General features: G+C 45.7%; 1 protein-coding gene across 2 annotated transcripts in view; it reads left to right on the top strand.

The window, feature by feature from the left end:
• Positions 1-22,867, top strand: part of ABAT (4-aminobutyrate aminotransferase) — a 60,305-nt gene that overhangs the window by 28,516 nt on the left and 8,922 nt on the right. For both annotated transcript variants that reach the window (XM_068147154.1, XM_068147155.1), the window contains exons 3-9: positions 7,849-7,946; positions 8,738-8,767; positions 9,264-9,381; positions 17,340-17,389; positions 20,692-20,772; positions 21,265-21,357; positions 21,737-21,799. In XM_068147154.1, the coding sequence (XP_068003255.1) occupies positions 7,849-7,946; positions 8,738-8,767; positions 9,264-9,381; positions 17,340-17,389; positions 20,692-20,772; positions 21,265-21,357; positions 21,737-21,799 (533 nt within the window). The remainder of the gene's footprint in view (positions 1-7,848; positions 7,947-8,737; positions 8,768-9,263; positions 9,382-17,339; positions 17,390-20,691; positions 20,773-21,264; positions 21,358-21,736; positions 21,800-22,867) is intronic.

Genomic DNA, 22,867 nt, shown 5'->3' with positions numbered 1-22,867 from the left:
TTCTTCTTTCTGTGCCACAGAAGGTGGCTGTGGCAGTGCTGGCTGGTTTCCCACTTGGGCGTTGCTTGTGACTGTTCATCTCCAGAGGTGTCCTGATGAGCTCTCGTGACCAATTCAGGTCACAGGACCTACAAGAAAACCAGAAGTTGGGTGCTCCCATGAGTCTGCCCATGCTGTGCTGGAGAGGAAGGATAGGATAGGATAGGATAGGATAGGATAGGATAGGATAGGATAGGATAGGATAGGATAGGATAGGATAGACCAGGTTGGAAGAGACCTTCAAGATCATCACATCCAACCTATCATCCACCACCACCTAATCAACTAAACCATGGCACCAAGCATCCTATCAAGTCTCCTCCTGAACACCTCCAGGGATGGTGACTCCACCACCTCCTCGGGCAGCCCCTTCCCATGGGCAATCACTCTCTCTGTGTAGGAGTCTTTATGCTCTTCTTTAGAGCAGCTTCCACTTCTGTATAGCCTGTTTGATATTGAATTTTTCCTTTGTCTTTTGGAGAATCTTCTTCCAATAAAATCTCCAGTGTGTATGTGGGAGCACTGAAACAGTCTCATGTGGAGGAGCTGCTGATCTTGCAGCATAAGCAGTCTGTAAATAGCACTCTCATTTTTCACAATATTATGCAAGAGTGATGTTCATTTTCCAAGTCTCTCTAGCTAGCCTGGCCTTTTGCCATTCCATTTCAGGATCTGTTAGTAACAGATTCTGCTTGCAACACCTAAAAACGGATTGGGGGGAAATCACAGTCCTCCTACTTTTGGCTGTCAGGGCCTCCACACTCTAAAAATTCTGTCTGGAAGGTGGTTTGATAGACACCATGGAGCAGGAGTTACAGGCATGCAAGGGAAATTGCCTTTCTGCCCTTGCACAGGGCAGCAGTGCTGTGGCAGGTGTGAAGTGACTCCTTGGGGACTGGAGGGCTTTCACTGTACAGCCTTGCACAGCAGGACACTCATTTCAGAGATCTGCTATGCCAGCATTTCTTTTCACTTACTTCTTTTTCTTTGTTTATTGGAGTTGCTTCTCTTCATGGCACTGATGTAATTTCAGTGCCTCCACTGGCATTTCTCCCAGGTAACAGCCAGTTCTCAGGCACTCAGGAGCTGTGTTTATATGAGTGTTACTTGTGGTCAGGCATCTCAGAGGCTTGAGCACTTTCTTTCTAGCCCTGTCTTGGACATGGGTCTTGTTAGCAGAGGTGACTACTCAGCACAGAGGCCTGGTAACAGTAGTAGTCAGTGTCTACCACCACTGCAAAACATTAGAAGGGTAGACTTACATGAATTGTGTTGCTATAGCAATGTGGGACTTTGTTCAGAACTGCTGAGAGACACACTGGTAAGTGATGAGGGCAGCATGGAAAAGAGAGGTTGGAAAATGAGCTTTTCTCTCTGCTCACAAATTATGACTTCCTGCTGGGTGAAGAGGAAGGATGTGATCATTTGCTGATGTTGCTCATTTAGGAAGATGATGTGTGTTGCATGGAGCTTTGAGAAGCCCACAAGAAGCAAGGAAAGCAGAATTTAACTTACCATACCCACTCTCTTTAAATGGGATGGGTAGAAAACTCTCTGCAAATTATTCAGCTGATGTGCTCTCTGATAATGAAATTAATTGATATGGTTGGCTTTTCACTTTGTCCTGATGTGAAGAGACAAGCTCTGTTCATCAGAGAGAAGAGGCTCCTCTTCTTGGTCATATTAGCTAAATGTAATTTTGGAGCTTTCTTCATGCTGCTCCAGAGATGGACACTTTCAGCACACTTTGAAGATAAGTTCAGGCCATGTCGTTTGGGCCTGTCCTAAAGATAATACACCAGCAGAAACCTTTTCTCAGTTTGATCACAGACCTCAGCAGAAAGTCAGTGATTTGGTCCACTGGCCCAAGAGCATGACTCTGAACACCTAGGTACTGATTTACACACTAGTTAGAGTGCAATATGAATTGAAGAATATGAAGAACAAGCAAACAGCAACCACCTAAGCCCAAGGATTTGTTGGAGAATTTCAGCTCCCCCTTGTTTGAAGAGTTCTGAGTCTCTGTGTCATTTTCTGTGTTCTAGATAATAATAATAATAATAATAATACAACCAGGTTGGAAGAGACCTTCAAGATCATCGCGTCCAACCCATCAACCAATCCAACCCATCTAAACAACTAACCCATGGCACCAAGCACCCCATCAAGTCTCCTCCTGAACACCTCCAATGACGGCGACTCCACCACCTCCTTGGGCAGCCCATTCCAATGGGCAATCACTCTCTCTGTATAGAACTTCTTCCTAATATCCAACCTGAACTTCCCCTGGCACAGCCTGAGACTGTGTCCTCTTGTTCTGGTACTGGCTGCCTGGGAGAAGAGACCAACCTCTGCCTGTCTACAACTTCCCTTCAGGTAGTTGTAGACAGCAATAAGGTCACCCCTGAGTCTCCTCCTCTCCAGACTAAGCAACCCCAGCTCCCTCAGCCTCTCCTCACAGGGCTGTGCTCCAAACCCCTCACCAACTTCGTTGCCCTTCTCTGGACTCGTTCCAGCAAGTCAACCTCCTTCCTAAACTGAGGGGCCCAGAACTGGACGCAGTAGTCAAGGTGCGGCCTAACCAGTGCAGTGTACAGGGGCAGAATGACCTCCCTGCTCCTGCTGGCCACACTGTTCTTGATGCAGGCCAGGATGCCATTGGCCTTCTTGGATGCCTGGGCACAGTGCAGGCTCATGTTCAGCCTACCATTGACCAGTACCCCCCAGGTCCCTCTCTGTCTGGCTGCTCTCCAGCCACTCTGACCCCAGCCTGTAGCACTGCATGGGGTTGTTGTGGCCAATGTGCAGAACCTGGCACTTGGATGTGTTCAATCTCATGCTGTTGGACTCTGCCCATCTGTCCAGCCTGTCGAGGTCCCTCTGCAGAGCCTCTCTACCCTCTAACAGATCAACTCCTGCCCCCAGCTTGGTCTTTCATTCCACAGGACATTGTTGTTGTTACATAGGAAGTGCTGTTAGTTCACTGAAGAACCTGCCACTAGGGATTCCTAATTCTTGAAAATACCTTGCTTGGACATAATTAGAGTCTCAGTTTTTATCTGTGCCATCTCTGCTGTCTCTTGGAGAGGCACAGTGCAGTGTTCAAGACCTGATGTGCAAATGTCGGAACTCCTAAGTATCAAATTGAAGCAGCCTAAGTTATGGGTTGACTTCAGAGTTTTTTTTGCAGGGTAAGTTGTTATTAAAAAGTCAAATGGGAATAATTTGGGTGAGGTTGTAAAGTACATTGAGTACATTCAAGATGGGAATGCCAGCTGAGCAGAGCACACTGCAATTTACTGGGGGGTGAAACACTGCAGTGACTGATCTGGTTTACTTGCGTCATTAGGAGAATGCCACGCTGATACCTGGGGTAGGGGAAGCAAGAGAGACAGAGCATGACCTCTGGGCTGAAATCCTCCTCAAGGCAAAACAAAGCAGGTATTGATGTGGCCATTCACCATGGGGTGTCCAAGTGCTTGGAAAAGCCTTTGCAGGAAAGCAAACCGCCTCCGGAACTGTGCTCTGTGTGCAGGGCCTCGGGTGCCTGGAAGCAAGAGGTAGCACTCGTGTCCTGGGGTTGTTTGGGGTCCGGAGGACAAAGTGTTGTAGAGTATGCAGAGTGAGTGGTGCCAAAAAGCTGGTGAGCCTTCATGCAGGGAGTGGCCAGACTGACTTTCACCATTGGGGAGCGGCTGAGGCTGTGCAATCAGGGCAGTCTGTGAGGCTGGAATGGAATGGGTTGTCCGAAGGGGAACAGTGCTGTGGCAGTGCCTCTGTTCCTCTAGCCTGGCAGCATTAATCTGAACAGGAGTCCTCAGCTAGCAAAAACTGCTGGGATTCCTTTTGTTTCATCTTCATGAGCACTTGGACAGGTCCCTGAGCACTAAGGTAGCATTAGGCTTCAAAAGTCTTCAGCCATGTGATGATAACCAGTTTGTTGCTGTTAAGATGCTCCTGGAGGAGGAGAGCTCATTGCATGTGAGTGCCAGTGACTTGTACAACCTGTGTGTGCACAGACTGAGCTCTTTGCAGGAGCTGGCCTTTTAGCTTGTCATTAACATTCCTGATCAGAGCCCAAATTTACTTGAAGAGTAGAGGAAGAATTCAAAGGAGGGAAGGAGGGGATCCATGTTTTCATGTTCTTAAAATTTGGGTTGTTTCATTTATTTTTAACCAAACCTGTGAACAAGTTTGCATATCTGATGAGCAGTGAAGTGGGCTACTTGGAATAAAGCTGTTGACCTTGCTAGCAATTGTGTGAGTTCATCTCAATCATTTATGTTGCACTCTCAAAGGGAGTTAAAGGGAGTTTCTTCTTAAAATACAGGAAATTTAAGGCTTAACTCCACTTTGGTTTTTGCTTCTACCATCAAAGTCTTTGTTAGTATGTTGTGATTTGTGGGGGGTTGAGGGTTTTATGCTAGCCTGTATTCTTCATCCTTTACTTAAGGGAAAGAAACAAACCCCACTCTTCAGAATCCCTCAATCTGGTCACACAGGGCATTTTCATTTTATTTATGGCAAACAGTTCCTTCAGCTTCAAACCACAGGTTTTGCCTGAGCTGGGAAGTGGAACAAGTCTTTGACAAGTGTAAGGATGGATAAGTTGGTACAGCAGCTGTTGTACTGGTGGTAATGAAATGAGAGAGACAACTGTGGGCTCCTCCAAACAAGTATATAAAACCAAATTTGTATTGGTGAATCAGCCTAGAAATCACTTGCCTGTAGAGCCTGATGACATGGAGCAGGAGCTTACAAAGCAAGGGTTTTGGTCTTTGTTTGTTACACAGCCTGGCTGAGGGAGGCAACCTCTTTTTGACTCGTGGTGTTAAACAAGATGGGACAACAGTAAAACATCCCCCCCATGAATTCCCTGTTGCACAGCTCTGTATACGTGTGTGTTTTCTTCAGGGAGACTGTGCCCTTGGCAATATCCACTACAGAACTTTTTGGAGAGAAATAATTAAATCCATGTTTCATTTAGAATCCTTGTCTGTATAAAATATTTCAGAGGTTGTCCTTCAGGGCACTGAAAAACTTTACCCACACCTCATAGGCGATGCTGGGAAATCCTTGACCACTGGACTCGGTTTTAGAGGCTGGCAGTCGGGCATCTCGCACGTTGGCAGGGGTGGTTTGGTTGCTAACAGCAGAGGGAATCTTTAATCACTGTCCAAACGTATTCTAATGGGAAATGAGTTATGCTGAGGCTGGCAGACTGCTTGCACGAGCTGCTGCTGCGGGTGGGAGCACCCTGGAGTGGAATGGAGGGGGATGCACAGGGTCTCTGGGAGCAGAGCACCAGGCAAGTCTGAGGAGGAGGAGGAGGGTGAGGAGGACCTTGTGGGGGGGTTATAGTTCCCCTGCCCTAAATTCACATCCATGTCAGATGATTCCATGTATGCTGCAGCCTACCAAAATGCCCTGGATATTCTCTATGTCTCTTGATACTTTCCCCTTTATCATACCAAGTTGCACCTCGAGCCTGGGCTGGGCAGATGGCAGGGGAAAGGAAGCATTTCCTGCTGGCTTGCTGCGATCTCCACCAAGGAGAGTGCAGGATGCGCGAAAGGGTTCGTTTGGGCTCTTGCCTCCTTTTAAACTTCCTGGTGTGTCTACTAAATCTGCAGCTTTATTGGCTATGAATTGTGTAGCTTTTGATCTTTCATATGCAGTGGCTTTTTTTCCCCCAGCAGAGCAGTTGTCATGCAGTCTCCAATTTACATGAACACCAAACAGAATGACACAAAACCGAAGCGGCGTTGCTGTAACAAAACCTATTAATAGCTTTGCGGAGAGGCAGTGACGCATCTCACATGTAGGGACTTGGAATTAAAGCTGAGGAGAATAATCATCTTTGCAGACTAAGTGTTCCCAAAATGAGCAGTGAATTGAATTGCTCAGAGTTGTTTTCAGAGGGCTGTGATTTTTCAGATAAAGTTTCTTAAAATCAGGCTTGCTCGAGCTGTCTCAACTTGGGCTGACACAGACTGAAGCAAACATCTCCAGTCACTGTTGGAAATTTTTGGCCAAGTGGCTGTGTTCAAAACATTGCTGAGCAGTGTCAGAGCACACCTTCTGTCTGTCTTCATTTGGTTTAGTTGACAACTTCTTCAGGGTGTTTCTGAAACAAAGCTCTGGCAGTGGGAGGTGGTTAACGGCTGAAGCGCGGCGAGGCTGGTGCTGCCTGGGGATCCCAGCAGCACACCGAGCTGCAGTTTGGCTTTCCCCTGGCAAGGAGGAGTGCAAAGGATCTTCATTTGGGGCTGTCCAAATTGCACCAACTTACAAGTGCCTAGGACAGAATGAAATAAGTGATGCCCTCATGTTTTGCATGTTGATCTCGTCAAAGCAGAATACACCAACGTTAAGCATATTGACTGTGTCCAGTTCTGATGTCCCCATTGTAAGGAGGACACAGAGCTGCTGGAGTGAGTCCAGTGGAGGGTCACAAAGATGATCCAAGGGCTGGAGCACCTCTACTATGAGGATAGGCTGTCTTCTCAGCCTAGAGAAGACTTCAGGTGAACCTTATAGCTGCCTTCCAATACCTGAAGGGATCCTACATGAAGGATGAGAGGGACTTCTCCTAAGGGTGTCTAGCAACTGAACAAGGAGGAATAGTTTGAAGCTGAGGGAGAGTAGGTTTAGACTGGATCTTACAAAGAAGTTCTTCAGTATGAGGGTGGTGAGACTCTGGAATAAGCTGCCCAGGGATGTTGTGGGTGCCCCCTCCCTGTGTGTGTTCACGGCCAGGTTGGATGAGGCCCTGAACAGCTCAGTCTAGTTGAGAGGCATCCCTGCCCATGGCAGGGAGGTTGGGGTAGATGATCTCTAAGGCCCCTTCCAATTTAAGCCATTCTATATTCTGCAGGGTGGAAACTTGCAGGTGCTCCATGACAAAATGTAATTGCTAAGTTTAGGTCAACACTCACCAGTGCACAGAGCAAGCTCATAGTCTCCTTGGTAGAGCTCTTGAGTCTGTAGTTCCTTTGTTGCAAATGTACAATTGCCATGTTATCCTGGAATCCCCTTAATGACCCATGCATGCTTGGAGTATGTACTTAACCAAAACTGCCTCTGCCATGTGACCTATGCCTAAACCCTGGCTTTTGAAACAGTTACTTCAGAAAGGAAAGCAGACCCTGTGATTGATGAAGCCCAAGAAGAATTTGTCCCTTGGTTTCATTAAGATGTCAAGTTCATTATGATTCCCCAGTTACATACATGGATAAAGAACAGCAAGGCCAGGGGCAGGCTCAGAGGGCAAACTGTCACTACATTAGACTCAGATTTCAGAGCTGCACTGCAAGGTGCTGGATATTTTAAACACAGCCATTTACCTTTCTGAGATAATTCTTTCCCAAGCAATATTCTTTGAGCTACTGCAGAACATAGCAATGTTTTTTGTACCTGTGAACTCCAGCAGGCTTTGCAGTTGTTACTGGTAGCTAACAAAACCATTTCTGCGTAGGAGAGGGGAATTCAGAGCAGCCGTGCTCAAGGCACGATGGAGAGGACCAGGAACAGATGTGCTCTTAGTCCTCCAGTCCTTTACAGCAGGATTTGCCTCTGTTTCTCTAGAGTTGCTTTGTCATTTCACTTGATGTTTATTTTTGCAAAGCCACTTCACTGGTATCAGTTTTATTTTCACACTTGTCAGGGGTGAGATATTTAGCTCACTGCAGAGAGTACAATGTAATTGGTCTCATCTGCCAGGTGTTGTTAGGTAAGGTATGGACATTTACTGTAGAGGAGAGCACAGAAAATAGAGTTTGTACTCAGATTTTTCACTGTTTCTTACAGGATGCAGGTATATCAGTCAAGCTGCAGCTAAAATTGATGTGGATTTTGATTATGATGGACCTCTAATGAAGACAGAAGTTCCTGGACCACGATCTAGAGTAAGTTCCCAAAGGATAGTACCTTGTATTCTGCTTTTGTTTTGCTATGTTTAACTTGCTTGAGAACAGATGTCATTCCAAACTTACATTTTAGATGAATAAACATCACACCATCATTTCACAGGAGTCTGTGCCCACTTTTATCAAGACTCTGAGAATGAAGAGCTCAGGAATGACATGCCCCTCTCAGAGAGAGAGAGCTGAATCTCAGCTGCTAGTTTCCCCTGTGAAGTAATTGAAAGCAAAAGAGCATCAGTTTGATGAGACATCCCATCAAGGCTAGGTTGCTTGTGCTCCTGCTGAAACAGAACCTTACCTGGCTTTTTGTGATGTGAAATAATGCTTTGGTCTTGAAATGAAGTAAGAGTTTCAGTTTGCTGGGTATTGTTTTCCTCTGGCACAGCCAGCATTGCTGGGTGTGTTGAGTTCTGTTTTATTTTAAAGGAGCTTTCTTGCTAGAAGCACCATGCCAGAGTCCCTTCTGGCTGTCTCTGGCTTTGCTCTTGTTTTCTCAGTTCAGCTGATAAATACAGAAGCTTTCTCTTTTTGGAGCTATACAACAAAATTGTGTTTGCAGCCCACGTAGCTCTGCGTGCCACAGTTACTAGTTGTGACTGCAGCGTTTGCAAGATTCACTATGAAAGCTGATGTGGCAAGCAGAGGGGCCTGGGGAGCACATGGCACTGCAAGTTTTGCATGGGATTTCTGTGATCATACAAAAGAAACATGCATTCTCCTTCAGCTTCTGGTAATGACGTACCTGAGACTCTTTGGTGTTTGCTTTTCTGCAGGAACTAATGAAGCAGCTGAACGGCATGCAGGTAATTTGTCAACTTTTCTGAGTCTGGGGGGTGTTAGCATTGGGATTGCAGACCCTGTGTTCAAATCCCATTTTGTATGTTTCATTCCATATAAAAAAAAGCCCTGACCCTGGGTTTCCATGCTGAGCATATTGTATATAGTTCATGTGTGCATTTCAGTTAAATCTTTTTGCATACCGCTGAATTATTTTGCTAGGATCAGTGACTTTTCTTTTGGGGTTGTGTGAGATGGCCTTTGAACACACAGCTGTCTTTGAGCTATGTCAGCCTAAGTGCATCCTTCCCAGGATGAGCAATTCCTCAAAGTCTGTGCTTCATCTCTGTAGGGGAAAAAACTGCATCCCATCCGTTTTGACAGTCCCTCTACAGTTAATTCCCTTGCCATGACTATAACGTGTCTTTGTATCCTATCATTAGTTATTTTGGTCAGGTTAGATGCACTTTCCTCCAAGCTGCTCCTTTGCAAAGCATTGATGGTTTGGTTTTTCCCTTCAAGAATGCAGAAGCTGTCCACTTCTTTTGCAATTATGAAGAGAGCCGAGGGAACTACCTGGTAGATGTCGATGGCAATCGCATGCTGGATCTCTACTCTCAGATTTCATCTGTCCCAATAGGTAGGGAGACAGCTGTACCAAAACTTTACACTTTGTCCTCAACCTGTTTTCTTGTCTTAGTCACTATGAGGGAAGTTGGTTGATTAACTAAAAAAGCCACAGCTGAGATAATGTGTGCCTTGTTGTGATCAGGGTACACCTTACTGCTGGCTGTTCCCTGCTGGTGGTTTTGACTAGCTGAAGAAACCACAAATTCAGTAGGTACAGCTGACTGGAGAGCATAGTGGTTCCTGGGAGAAGCTCTGGTATTAATCTCAACTTGAATATGCAAGTTCTGCAATTGAGGTTGTCTCTGTTTGCTTTTATTGGTGTACTTTGTGATTCTGTAACCAGTGTGTTACTGGTTTAAACATTAACAAACCTGACTTAAACATTTTAACTGTAAAGGATGTGCTTTAGTTAACATTGCCACCTCTAAAAAACTGAAAAGGGGAGCTGGCCATTTGGGTGAATATAGACCAAACAAGACCTGTGGTACTGTGTGAAAACAAATGTGGCAGGTCAATTGGGCTGAGTGACCAAGCAATGAGCTTGTCAAGGGCTTAGGAAAGTCAGCTGATTGTTTGTGCATGAAGCACTGCAAGGAGTAAAAGCTGCAAGGCAGAGATGCAGGGCCCAGCTGCAAGGAGTATAGGTTTCAGTAGGTGTTCAGTTTGTTTATTCCTCATCCATGGTTCTTCTCAGTTGCTTAAAAATACATTGCTGCAGAAGCCTAAAAAATAGAATAGAATAGGTTGGAAAAGACCTTTGAGATCATGGAGTCCAACCTATCATCGAACACCATCTAATCACCTAAACCACAGCACCAAGCACCCCATCCAGTCTCTTCCTAAACACCTCCAGTGATGGTGACTCCACCACCTCCCTGGGCAGCACATTCCAATGGCCAGTCACTCTTTCTATGAAGAACTTCTTCCTAACATCCAGTCTAAACCACCCCTAGTGTAGCTTGAGACTGTGTCCTCTTGTTCTGGTGCTGGTTGCCTGGGAGAAGAGACCAACCCCCACCTGGCTACAACCTCCCTTCAGGTAGTTGTAGACAGCAATAAGGTCTCCTCTGAGCCTCCTTTTCTCTAGGCTAAGCAACCCCAGCTCCCTCAGCCTCTCCTCATAGGGCTGTGCTCCAAACCCCTCCCCAGCTTTGTTACCCTTCCCTGGACACATTCCAGCAACTCAACATCTTTCCTAAACTGAGGGGCCCAGAACTGGACACAGGACTCAAGGTGTGGCCTAACCACTGCTGAGTGCAGGGGCAGAATGACCTCCCTGCTCCTGCTGGCCACACTGTTCCTGATACAGGCCAGGATGTCATTGGCCTTCTTGGCCACCTGGACACAGTGCAGGCTCTTGTTCAGCCTACTATCAACCAGCACCCCCAGGTCCCTTTCTGCCTGGCTGCTAAAGTGCTGGGATAGTTTCGAAAGTAGATGTTGTGCTATGTACAGAAACAGTGATGGCTCCAAATCACCCCTGCAGGCCTCCTTTATTGGGAAACAGAAGTTAGTGAGGTTTAGCTTGTTATCAATTTTTTTGTCTTCTAAGACCTTGTGACTGCAGTGGGGTTTCAGTTATCCCAGTCTTCTTTGCAGACAGTTAATATTTGTGCTTCCATGCAGTACCTCAGTAAATGTGTAATCATTCCAGAGGTCTTCATTGTTTGTAGCTTAGAATCATGGAATTGTTAGGGCTGGAAGGGACCTTAAGGGTCATCTAGTTCCAAACCTCTGCCATGGGCAGGGATACCTCACACTAGACCAGGTTGCTCAGAGCCACAGAGCTTATTTTCATCAAAACAAGTTCTGGATGTTCTTTTATCTTTTAGAGGCTGTGCTGCAGTAATTTTGCCACTGCTAATGTGGAGACAGGGGCATGCTGCTTGTGTGCCAGTGTGGAGACAGGGGCATGCTGCTTGTGTGCCATTGTGGAGACAGGGGCATGCTGCTTGTGTGCCAGTGTGGAGATAGGGGCATGCTGCTTGTGTGCCAATGCTGAGCTGACTTGGACAGGATTAGATTTCAGGTTTCTAAGAAAGGAACTGCATTTAGTGTTCAAGACTCCCCACTCCTAACACAAGAATGGTGATTTAGAGGAACTAGTGTATGGTGATGTTTGAGATGATGCTTGACAGCAGCCCTGAAGAAAAGGACTTGGGGGTGCTGGTGGATGAGAAGTTCAACTTGAGCCACCAGTGTGCACTTGCACCCCAGAAAGCCAATCACATCCTGGGCTGCATCAAGAGAAGCATAGCCAGCAGGTTGAGGAGGTGATTCTCCCTTTCTGCTCTGCTCTGGTGAGACCCCACCTGGAGCACTGTGTCCAGTTCTGGAGCCCCTAGTACAGGAAGGATCTGGAGGTGCTGGAAGGTGTCCAGAGAAGAGCCACAAGGATGATCAGAGGGCTGGAGCACCTCTCCTATGAGGACAGATTGAGGGAGTTGGGGCTGTTCAGTCTGGAGAAGAGAAGGCTCCCAGGATACCTAATTGTGGCCTTGGAGTATCTTAAGGGGGCCTACAAGAAAGCTGGTGAGGGACTTTTTAGGATGTCAGGGAGTGATAGGACTAGGGGGAATGGAACAAAAATAGAAATGGGTAGATTCAGATTGGATGTTAGGAAGAAGTGGTGAAGAGGAAGAAGTTAGGAAGAGGTGGTGGAGGCGTCATCCCTGGATATTTTTAAGGCCAGGCTGGATGTGGCTGTGGGCAACCTGATCTAGTGTGCGGAGTCCCTGCCCATGGCGGCGGGGGGGTGGAACCAGGTGATCCTTGAGGTCCCTTCCAACCCTAACAATTCTATGATGTAGCTCAAGGAAAGTCAGTGCATACTCCAAAAGAATGAAAGGAAGATGGTAAAGATTGCACTGAGGCTTTCTGACCTCCTAGAGCTTGGTGGTGTGGACACACTTCTTTTACTGTACTTTTTGTGTAGAGAATTTAAATATTACCAGGAAAATGTTTTCTAAATGGGGAGGGGTTTCTGTAGTTTACTTTCTCTGGTTGATTGAAACTGATGGCACAGAGATGAGAGTCCAGAGTCTAGTTCCTCCTTCCTGCATGGCAGTGCCTTCCTGAGTTGTTTGTCCTAGGGGACACGTTCCTCAGGCATGAAGGAGCAGTAGTACAGTGCTTCATACAGCTTCTCAGAGAATGGCTCTGATGTTTGGCAACAAGAAGTAAATGCAAATTTAATACTTAGAGGCTGACCTCAGTCTAAGTGAACACACAGCATTGACTGAGTGTTTCAAATGGTACTGAGTGACAAGAGTGATAATCTGAAGCTGCAGAGGTTGCTAATAATGTCCCTCTTGACGACAGTTAGGTTCTAGACTGAGACACCAAAACAAGATCCCAAGGTGCTTGCTAGTCCTCTGTGCTTATCTTCCTGCAAGTAAATCCAATAAAGCCTTTTATGAATCTGTCAGGACTCCCCAAGATTTAATAATGATCTGCAGCACTAGAGCATATTTATCTTCAGAGGTTGAGAAGTAATAAGTGCCTGTGCAGAGAGATAAGAATTAAAGTATAAAAAACCTTTGGGCAAAGATGTTCTGGGCTGTTTCTTGCTGGAAAAAAAAATCCAACAGTTTTTAACCACAGCCTATTGGGAAAGGTATAGCACAGCATACTCCTAATGCTGTAGCTAATCCATCTCAGAGCTGGAAACCCCACGGAGCCAAATGCAAGATGGGATTCTATCACCATGTTTACTAGCAAACATCCTGGATAGCAAATGAAACAATCTGTTTCTCAGTGCTGGGAAGGGCTGGTTTTGTTTGGGGAGTTGCAGAGATGGGTAGTTGGATGTTATCGACAGCAGACCGCTGCTCACTTCAGATTGATCCCTTCTCCAGCTTGTTTTTTTGGCAGCCTCTAGTTTTCTTCCTCTTGCAGACAGGCACAGTCCTGAGCCTGGAGGACGTGTACTCTTCTGCCACATTGATCTAGGAACACGGCAAGAGTGATGAAGCAGGTGCCTGTGTATTAAGAGCCAGCTCTGTCACTTCTTATGGGGATGTATTTGAGAGTGGATTTGTGAAGCCACAAACCCTTGCCTTGGTCACGGCAGTGAAATAAGTTCCTGTCTGCTGTCTCAGCCTAGAGCTTTTTGATTTTGTCTGCCAGAGTTACATAATAGTTACTTAATCATTTAGTTCTTCCTGGCCTTAGTTTTGTGTCTATGAACCACTTCCCAGCTCAGCATCTTTCTGCTCTTTCAGAAAGGGTCAGGCTTTAAGAATCCTCTCTGCTTTTACTGAGACTGAATAGGGAGTGTTAGGACAAAGGCTGGGCCTGAAGCACAGAGAATGGGCGAGGCATCTTGTGTGTGTGGGAAAGGGTAAGTTATGGCTAATAGAAGCCTTGAATTTGTGTTACATAAGAAAAGAGGTAGCAGTCTCTGCATTCTTCATGCACCTTATCACCAGCAGCAGAATTATGTTTTTGCAAGCCAGAGTTAATGGTTAAACTCCCTAAGCAATGGCAGTTATTTATAACAATCTCCTTCAAGGTTTAGTTTGATTTCTAAAACACTAGGTGTGCTCTCAAAGGTGCTTTCAGCGACAGCTACAGCTCTCAGTGACAGCTTTCCACTGTGTCATTCCCTCTAGCCTCATAATTCTTCCCCTGACAGCAGATGCAATGCAGATTTAGTTGTTTGTGTCCCCGGATAATCACTTGTACCATCTCCATAAGGATCTTAGCAGATCTTTTGCAGCACAACGTGCAGTTAAAACAATGTGGATATTTCCTTGGTTTGAGCTAAACTACTCAAACCCGAATTTCGAATCGATTTGGTAACACAGTAGGCTAATGCTCCATTGCTCAGACAGGCTAATCAGGGCTATTGTCATTCAAGCAGAATGAGGAGTTCAGAGGCGTGATGAGCTTCTGGAATAAAATTAGAGCGGTCTGATTTCTTGAGCAGCAGGGAGGATGAGGTTTCCAACTGTTTCTACAAGGGAATATAAAAGATGATGTTCATCTCTGGCTTTGGCATTTCATATGTTAGAAATCAGGACTGAAATGAAATTTCCTGGGCTGCTTTGGAGAAGATTATTGTTTACTTTTTTAACCTCAGAAACATTGCCATACCTGTAAGCAAGCAAGTTAGCCCATAGAGCATCAATGTGTGTAGATTAAGCACCTTTGTTGTGCTAAACCCAAAGCACCATGGTTTAGCTGATTAGATGGTGTTGGGTGATAGGTTGGGCTTGATGATCTCGAAGGTCTTTTCCAACCTGGTTAGTTCTCTTCTCTTCTCTTCTCTTCTCTTCTCTTCTCTTCTCTTCTCTTCTCTTCTCTTCTCTTCTCTTCTCTTCTCTTCTCTTCTCTTCTCTTCTCTTCTCTTCTCTTCTCTTCTCTTCTCTTCTCTTCTCTTCTCTTCTCTTCTCTTCTCTTCTCTTCTCTTCTCTTCTCTTCTCTTCTCTTTTCTCTTCTCTTCTCTTCTCTTCTCTTCTCTTCTCTTCTCTTCTCTTCTCTTCTCTTCTCTTCTCTTCTCTTCTCTTCTCTTCTCTTCTCTTCTCTTCTCTTCTCTTCTCTTCTCTTCTCTTCTCTTCTCTTCTCTTCTCTTCTCTTCTCTTCTCTTCTTCTGTTCTGTTCATTCTCAGTGTCTTGATGTTTCTGGGTAAAAATGACAAACTGTTGTGTTATTTTCCAAATGAAAGTCTATCAAAGAAAAGAAAACTAGAAGGGGGAGGAGGGGGGAGTGAAAAAAGCTGGTCAGAGAAGTACAGAATCTCTTTTAATATCAGAGAGCAATTTATCAAACAGGGTTGGGTTTTTTTATGGTGGTGCAGAGCTGACTACATAAGTCTATGACTGAGAAGGAAAGATTTCCAGGCAAGTGTTTTGGAATGACTGATGGGTTGTGGTGGGTTAAAGACTTGGGTACTTAATAGTGCCTTGAGTTTTAATGTCTGTGTTTTTAATGTCTGTGTAGGCAGCCTCTTGCTCCTGGTAGGATGAACATCTGCAGGGTGCAGGGGCAGAATGTGGATCTTAGTGAGTGCAGAGAGATGTGTATATATACATGAAAACCTAGAATGGTTTGAAGCTAAGGGAGAGTAGTTTTAGACTGGATCTTAGGAAGAGTTCTTCAGTATGAGGATAGTGAGACTCTGGAATAGGCTGCCCAGGGAGCTTGTGGATGCCTCCTGCCTAGGGGTGTTCAAGGCCAGGTTGTAGCACAAGCTACTGTAAATGGACAGGCTGCATGGGGAGCTATCTTCTGAGGTCCATGTGTTGGAATCTGCTTCTGGTCAGTGCTCAGAGAGCCATGCAGGTGGAGCAGATCAGGGTTATGGTGAGTGAGAACAGTGAACAACCTGCTTCAGGCAGTAGAAGCTGGAGATGCCTCTAATCCCACACCTAAGTGGTGAGTAACAGAAACAATGGCTTGTGGGCTACATTGGCACAAAGTGATTGCATTGTGCTGTGTGTACTGAGACTGTATTCAGTATTCAGTACATGTCTGCTCTTAATTGAGGAAGAGGAGAGGCTCACATATTGTGCTGTAGAGAAACCAAATACTGGCTTGATGGCCGCACCCAAAGAGTGGCTGTCAATGGCTCCATGTCCCAGTGGAGGCCAGTGACAAGCGGAGTCCCTCAGGGATCAGTCCTGGGACCTGTCTTATTCAACATCTTTGTGGGGGACATGGACAGTGGCATTGAGTGCACCCTCAGCAAGTTTGCTGATGACACCAAGCTGTGTGGTGCAGCAGACACGCTGGAGGGAAGGGAGGCCATCCAGAGGGACCTTGACAGGCTGGAGAGGTGGGGCACAGGCCAACCTCATGAAGTTCAATAAGAGCAAGTGCAGGGTCCTGCATCTGGGTCGAGGCAATCCCAGGCACAAATACAGGCTGGGCAGTGACTGGCTGCAGAGCAGCCCTGAGGAGAGAGACTTGGGGGTGCTGGTGGACAAAAAGCTCAACATGAGCTCCCAGTGTGCACTTGCAGCCCGCAAAGCCAATCAGATCCTGGGCTGCATCAGGCGAAGTGTGGCCAGCTGGTCGAGGGAGGTGATCCTCCCCCTCTACTCAGCCCTGGTGAGACCCCACCTGGAGTACTGTGTCCAGTTCTGGAGCCCCTATTACAAGAGGGATGTGGAGGTGCTGGAATGTGTCCAGAGAAGGGCCACGAGGATGATCAGAGGGCTGGAGCACCTCTCCTGTGAGGACAGACTGAAGGAGTTGGGGCTGTACAGTCTGCAGAAGAGAAGGCTCCGAGGTGACCTAATTGTCGCCTTCCAGTATCTGAAGGGGGCCTACAGGAAGGCTGGGGAAGGACTTCTCAGGATATCAGGTAGTGATAGGACTAGGGGGAATGGAATGAAGCTGGAGGTGGGGAGATTCAGGCTGGATGTGAGGAGGAGGTTCTTCACCATGAGAGTGGTGAAGCCCTGGAATGGGTTGTCCAGGGAGGTGGTCGAGGCCCCGTCCCTGGGGGTGTTTAAGCCCAGGCTGGATGAGGCTCTGTCCAGCCTGATCTAGTGTGGGGTGTCCCTGCCCATGGCAGGGGGGGTTGGAACTAGATGATCCTTGTGGTCCCTTCCAACCCTGAATGAAACTATGAAACTATGAAACTAATATGGGAAACCTGGGAAGGAGTGTGAACAAACAATAATGTTGGTCCCACAGTAGTTGCTAGAAACCAATGCTTCTATCAGGCAAAAGACCCAAGTCATGTTCATTTAATTCTGTGCTCCATTTTCACCTTTCAGCAGTAAAATATGTTTTGCAATTGCCTGACAAAATCTGTAGCAAAGTTCCAGCTATTGCATGTTGTAAAAGAAGAGAAGTTTGTCCTGCTTTGAAGTTCTGTTATTAGTAGTTAAAACATACACAAGTTACACAGAAACAGCTGAGCCTTCAGTTAAGGCTGTTTCCCAGGTTGTGCTTCACATTAGTTTATTGAAACCAGACAGAAATAACAGTTTTCTTTCTTGATTCTTTTTAATTAGGTTACAGCCATCCCTCTCTGATAAAGCTTCTACAGCAGCCACAGAACTTGGTAAGTGAATTAAAACGTGAAGTACAAGGAGTTCTCTCCCTCCTTGTGGCAGTCTGCCTTGTGTTTTCTTCAGCTGATAATGATTATGATCTGCTTGCTTTATTTCTCACGAGATGAAAAGAGCTTGGTAGTGCTTAAAGACAGCACCAAAACCTCTGTGAAGCTAACATTTGGGTGATACAAGCACTTGATGTGTTTGCAGCCAGTTTTAAATCATGGTTCAAGCAGAGTGCTTCCAGTTTACCATTTTAGCAGTACTCTTAAGTGAAGATTTTGGACCTTTCAAGCAAACACAAGTCCTGAAGAAGAGAGTATAGCACTTTGAACGTGAAAATGGTGCCCTAAATCTGGAAGGCAGGGGATGGGTTTGGGTTGGGTGGTTTTGAGAGGTGTGGTAGAGGGTAATGGCTGGTGTCCATACCCAGACTACAAACCACTAACATGATTAAACCACTGGCATGTCCTTGAAAGAAATCAAATCATTAGTCTAGAGGATTATTTCAACAGGATTATTTCAAATCAGCTTCTTAAATAAAGTCTTCTGTTTCTTCTGACATATTACTGGAAGTAACCTGGATTGAATTATGGAAGCTGGTGAAATGAAGCTGCATTCTATTTTGGGCTTCATTTTATCACAGCATGGACAGAAGTTTTGGGTTCCATAATGATTTTGTGCACTTAAAGAGTCACTTTTTTTGGGCATAATAGCTTCTGTATGTAGTACACAGATAAACTGAGCTCACTGGCTTTTGAGTGCCCATCAGTAGATCCCTGTTGGTTTTGCTGTCTTCAGTGACTTGAGATGGTGCTTCTGCAAACTAATAATGGGTGTCTGTGCTGCCTGCAAGGGCAGAGCTCAGTGTGGGCCAGTGCCCTCTCATACCTGCATTTCCCTTCCCTTCAAGCCTGCTGGCTTGCTCCAGCAAAGTGTAAATCTTGAGTCGGTGTCAAATAAGTGCAGATATTTGAGTTCCCTGAGCTGATTTGCTTCATGGAGTCCTCAGTTCTTTAGGATGAGACATTGTGCCTTCCCCAGAACTGAAATCCTTCCAGTTCTTTTGAAAAACCACCAGGGTTAGAACAGCTGGAGTTAGGCAGAGTGGATCTGGATGTCCAACACCTCATGGCTACTAAACCGTGGCACCAAGTGCCATGTCCAGTCCCCTCTTGAACACCTCCAGGGACAGTGACTCCACCACCTCCCTGGGCAGCACATTCCAGTGGCTAACAACTCTCTCTGTGAAGAACTTTCTCCTCACCTCAAGCCTAAACTTCCCTTGGTCCATCCAGAACACCTGCCTCCCACATTTGAGCATCCAAGATGTCATTGGTGCCCTGTTCTGAAAGTCTGAAACCAGCTCTAGCTCACTGGGGAGGGTGGCATCGAACCGACCCGTCTGTGCCCGGGTGTGCACTCAGGATGTCTGGCAGGCTTCAGCCTGGGCACAGTGGAGGCAGGATGGCAGTTTGCAGTGAAGCTCTGCAGTGCCAAGGCCAGAGAGCTGTGAAGAGCCAGAACTGTGCAAAGCTCGCTGCAGACAGGAGCTGGTGTCTGCCAGCAGGTGAAGCGCTGACTTGATTGTGAAAGGCCTGTGCTGGAGCAATGCCCACTGAGCTAGGGCCCTTGTCTCATGATAACAATGGGATCAGGGGGTTGCTGCAGGGCTTTTTTGGGGTTGGTTTGTTTGTAATGCTCCATGTAGCCTCTTTATAGGCAGCCATAAAGAAGAGAAAATGCATCTGTTCATTTGAGACCATAGCAGCTTGATGTCGATGCTCTGTTTTTTCTCAGTACTGACTATCTCATTAACAACAAAAGACAAATACACTTCTCTGCTTAATGGCAAATGTTGCCAACTGACTGTGACAGCCCATAATCAAATTCACACAAATTTATGATCTCCTATCTCTAACTTTCTATGAAAATTTACTTCTAAACTGAGATAAAAAGTCAAGTGAGATTTCTCATACATACTAAACAAAAACTGTGTTTATCTGTCAGCAACAGCCTGCCTTAGTTGTGCTTTTTAAGCTTGACTCTGTCAAAACAAGCACTGTTTGGAAGTTAGCAGACTTCTGCAAGTTAGGAAGTCCTACTTCATACTGTGGTAGATCTTGGGTTTCCCTAGGAATGCTGGTGGCACATCCTTAGAGGGACAGTGTGAGCGCTCCCAGCTCTTGTGGTGGCCCACACCTCTGAATAAATCAGTCCTTGTTTTGAGGAAGAAGACTGAAAGATGCTGATAAATGTGCAAGCTTGAGTTGCACTGAAAATGGGAATGTTTTTGGGGGGGAGGCAGTCTGTTCCCTCTGGAGTCCCTGAAAGACTTAAGCCGTTGAAGCTCAGCCTTTAAAGTTCAGTGATGACTTGTTACAGCAACAGCAAGAAAAACAAGCAGGCAAAGCAAAAGGGCAAATAATGCTGCTTGGCAGTTGGCAGATAGATTGAGCTTGTCCTTTTCTCAGCAAATTTAATTGAAAGTAAAAAGTAGCACCTTGTGAATCAAATGAAATTACCTACAGAGACTGAGAGCAATGGTGCATCAGTTTTAATCCCTGACACTTAATTTACATTCATTGCACAAACATGACAAATTCATCTCCATTAGTGGACTGGAGAGGTGGAGGGGGGCGGTTTCCAGAGCTGCTCTTTGGGGATACCTGTGTGGGCAGTGGGGGCTCAGCTTCCCCACCAGCTGCTGTTCATTGGCATCAAAATTACCTTTCTCAAGGCTGTGAATCCTGATGTGGCCACTTCATGGAACCAGTGAGACAGCTAATGTTGGAGGAGATCTCAGGTGGTCTCCTTCCCAGCCTCCCACTCGAAGAAGATTGGCTGTGAGATCAGACCAGGTTTCTCAGGGCTCTATCTGGGGTCTTGAAAACTTCACCACCTCCTTGGGCAAACTGTTCCACTGCTTTGCTGTTCTCTTGGTGAAAAAGCTTTTCCTTACACCCAAGTCAGTACCTCTTATGTTTTGATTTCTGCCCATTGCTTCTCACCTTCACATTGAAGAGCCTGGAGCCTGGCTACATCTTCTCAGTAACCTCCACTTAGGTATGGGAAGGCTGGGTGGCTGTAGTCACTTGGCAAGGCTCCTGCATCAACGCAGATTCAGTTCTGCTGGTGTTAGGGAAAGGGGGTGGTTGGAGGAAAGAATTCTGGGTTTCAAACTCCTTTTGCCATGACTGCACATTTCTGTCTGGTAGGTGTGATTAGAATAAAATGTAACTGCCTTGACATCAACGTGAGATTTTTCATGTGATAGTAAAACCTAATCTGTCTTCCTTTGCCATTGTAGAGCACTTTTATCAACAGACCTGCCCTTGGGATTTTACCTCCAGAGAACTTTGCAGAAAAACTGAAGGAATCTCTTTTATCAGTAAGTTTGAGATAGCAGTGACAAGATATACCCTGTTCTGTGCCCAGGTATAGCCAGGGACGCTAGGGATGTTCATGGGGACCATTACAGATGAGCTGTTCATCTCTTTGCCTTCCCACTGCAAGTAAGGAGATCAAACCTTCTTCCCTGATCTGACAGCTGAATGTGAGAGGCTGAATGTCTGCTGTGCACAGATACTGTCTCTTTCATTCTGGATTCAAGAGCTGAAGAGAAAACACAGTTTCAACTTCCACTAACTTCTGTTCACTGTGCTTTCATAAGCAGTAGTGGGGGAAGTGTTTGTCCTGACTTAAATTTGAAGGTCCTTGGGACTGAAACTGAGTCAAGCCCTCTCAGCTGCAGTTGAAATTGGCTTTCCTCATCCTAGACACAGCTGTCCTCCATTACACTGAACCTCATGATCAGTGTTACCTTCACTTTGCACTAGACTTGTGCAATTACTTTGGAGTAATTTTCTGTCTTCTTTGACAGGTGGCTCCTAAGGGCTTGTCACAGGTGATCACCATGGCCTGTGGATCCTGCTCTAATGAAAATGCCTTTAAAGCAATATTTATGTGGTACAGAGTGAGTAAAATACTAAGTCTTTGGGGGATTTGGCAGGTTTGGGTGTAGAAATGAGTCTTCATTCCTTGTTAGACCTGTTACTGTGAAACAGAGTAGCTCCTGCAGTTTGCCTTGTTCGTGATGTTATTTATGTTCAACCTAGTGCAAAATCTTCATTAAAAAGTTGTCTTCTAAGCTTTTCATATTGACACAAGCTTAGAAGTCATAAGGAAGAGGAAATTAAGAAAAGACTGATTGCATCAGTCTGTAAAAGCCACAAGCAGTGTCTTTAGAGGCTCCAGTCTGGAATGCCAGCATTGCTAATTTGTGATTCAGCCATGAATGCATTGGTTGGAGCTGCAGGAAAGCTAGCTGTGGGATTGTTTGGTTTCTTTTACAGAGCAAGGAGAGAGGCCATAATAATGTCACAAAAGAGGAACTGGAATCTTGCATGATTAACCAGGTAATATTTGTTCTTTACTATACCTGCAGTTGCCTTTACAGGGGAAGACTGGGAGGAGAAATTTGCTTTCCTGTCTCAGAAGTAGAGTCTCAATTTGCATTTGGTGCAATACAGTCTGCTCCAAATGAATACCAAGACTTGCTGCTTGCATCCTTCCCAGTTGTGAATCTTGGGAAGATCTCCCTTTTTTCATAACATGCCATTTGCTAGAGAAGGGCCCACAGGATGGATGGGTCCCTGGAGAACATTAATCTGTGGAAAAGTTTACCAATAACAACAACAAACCTTCTAATTATCTTTTTTTTTTCCCCCCAAAGTTGTGATTCTGTAGCTCAAAACTGATAAAGGGCTTGGTTAAAATTAGACTAAATGCTAACAACAGGCAGGATATGGAAATGGAGCTGCAGCTGATAAACCTCTGAAGTACTATTCACATGCAGCTGGGGTGGTCTTGGCTCTTGCCAGTCAGGAATCTTAATATGCAACAGTAGCAGAATACAGAGTACTTAATCTCTTCTTTGAGACAAACACATTAGAAAGTAATAACCTGCTGGTTCCAGTCTGACCTTTGGCACTTCTCTAGTGGCGAGCATTCAGTTCATTCACATGGGAAGAAGAAACTCATTTGGCTTTAAAAACTGGGAGGATTCTCACAGGGGGCTTTGTTTTGTTTCTGTTTTGTTTGCCTTCAGATTTATTTTTTAAGTGCTGTGATGTTCCTTACAGCATGGCCAGACTGATGGCTGTGCCACTACAAATAAGAGGGTGGCACATCATGACCTGAAGGAGCAGGGATTTTATAGGATGACCAAAGACTTACAAAGCTCATCGTCACTTTTTGTCCATGTGGAGGTAGCTAAACATTAGGATTCCTATTCAAGCTAGCTTAAAGGGGGACAGATTTGAGAGTGTACCTCCATCCCCCTTTCTGGGGGGGGATCTTCCAGAATCCAGTCACAAATGTTGAAGCTTTGGCTCTGTAGCTGAATGTGTGGTACAAGACTAAAGAGGTAAATGGAGTGTTGTAAGTGGTGACAGTCCTCCCATCTGAAGGGTAAGACAGAGGAT

The sequence above is a fragment of the Melanerpes formicivorus genome, unplaced genomic scaffold, assembly GCF_026170545.1.
Source record: "Melanerpes formicivorus ecotype bairdi unplaced genomic scaffold, bMelFor1.0.p_v2 SCAF_14, whole genome shotgun sequence".
NCBI lineage: Eukaryota > Metazoa > Chordata > Aves > Piciformes > Picidae > Melanerpes > Melanerpes formicivorus.
This window is presented reverse-complemented; position numbering and strand designations above follow the sequence as displayed.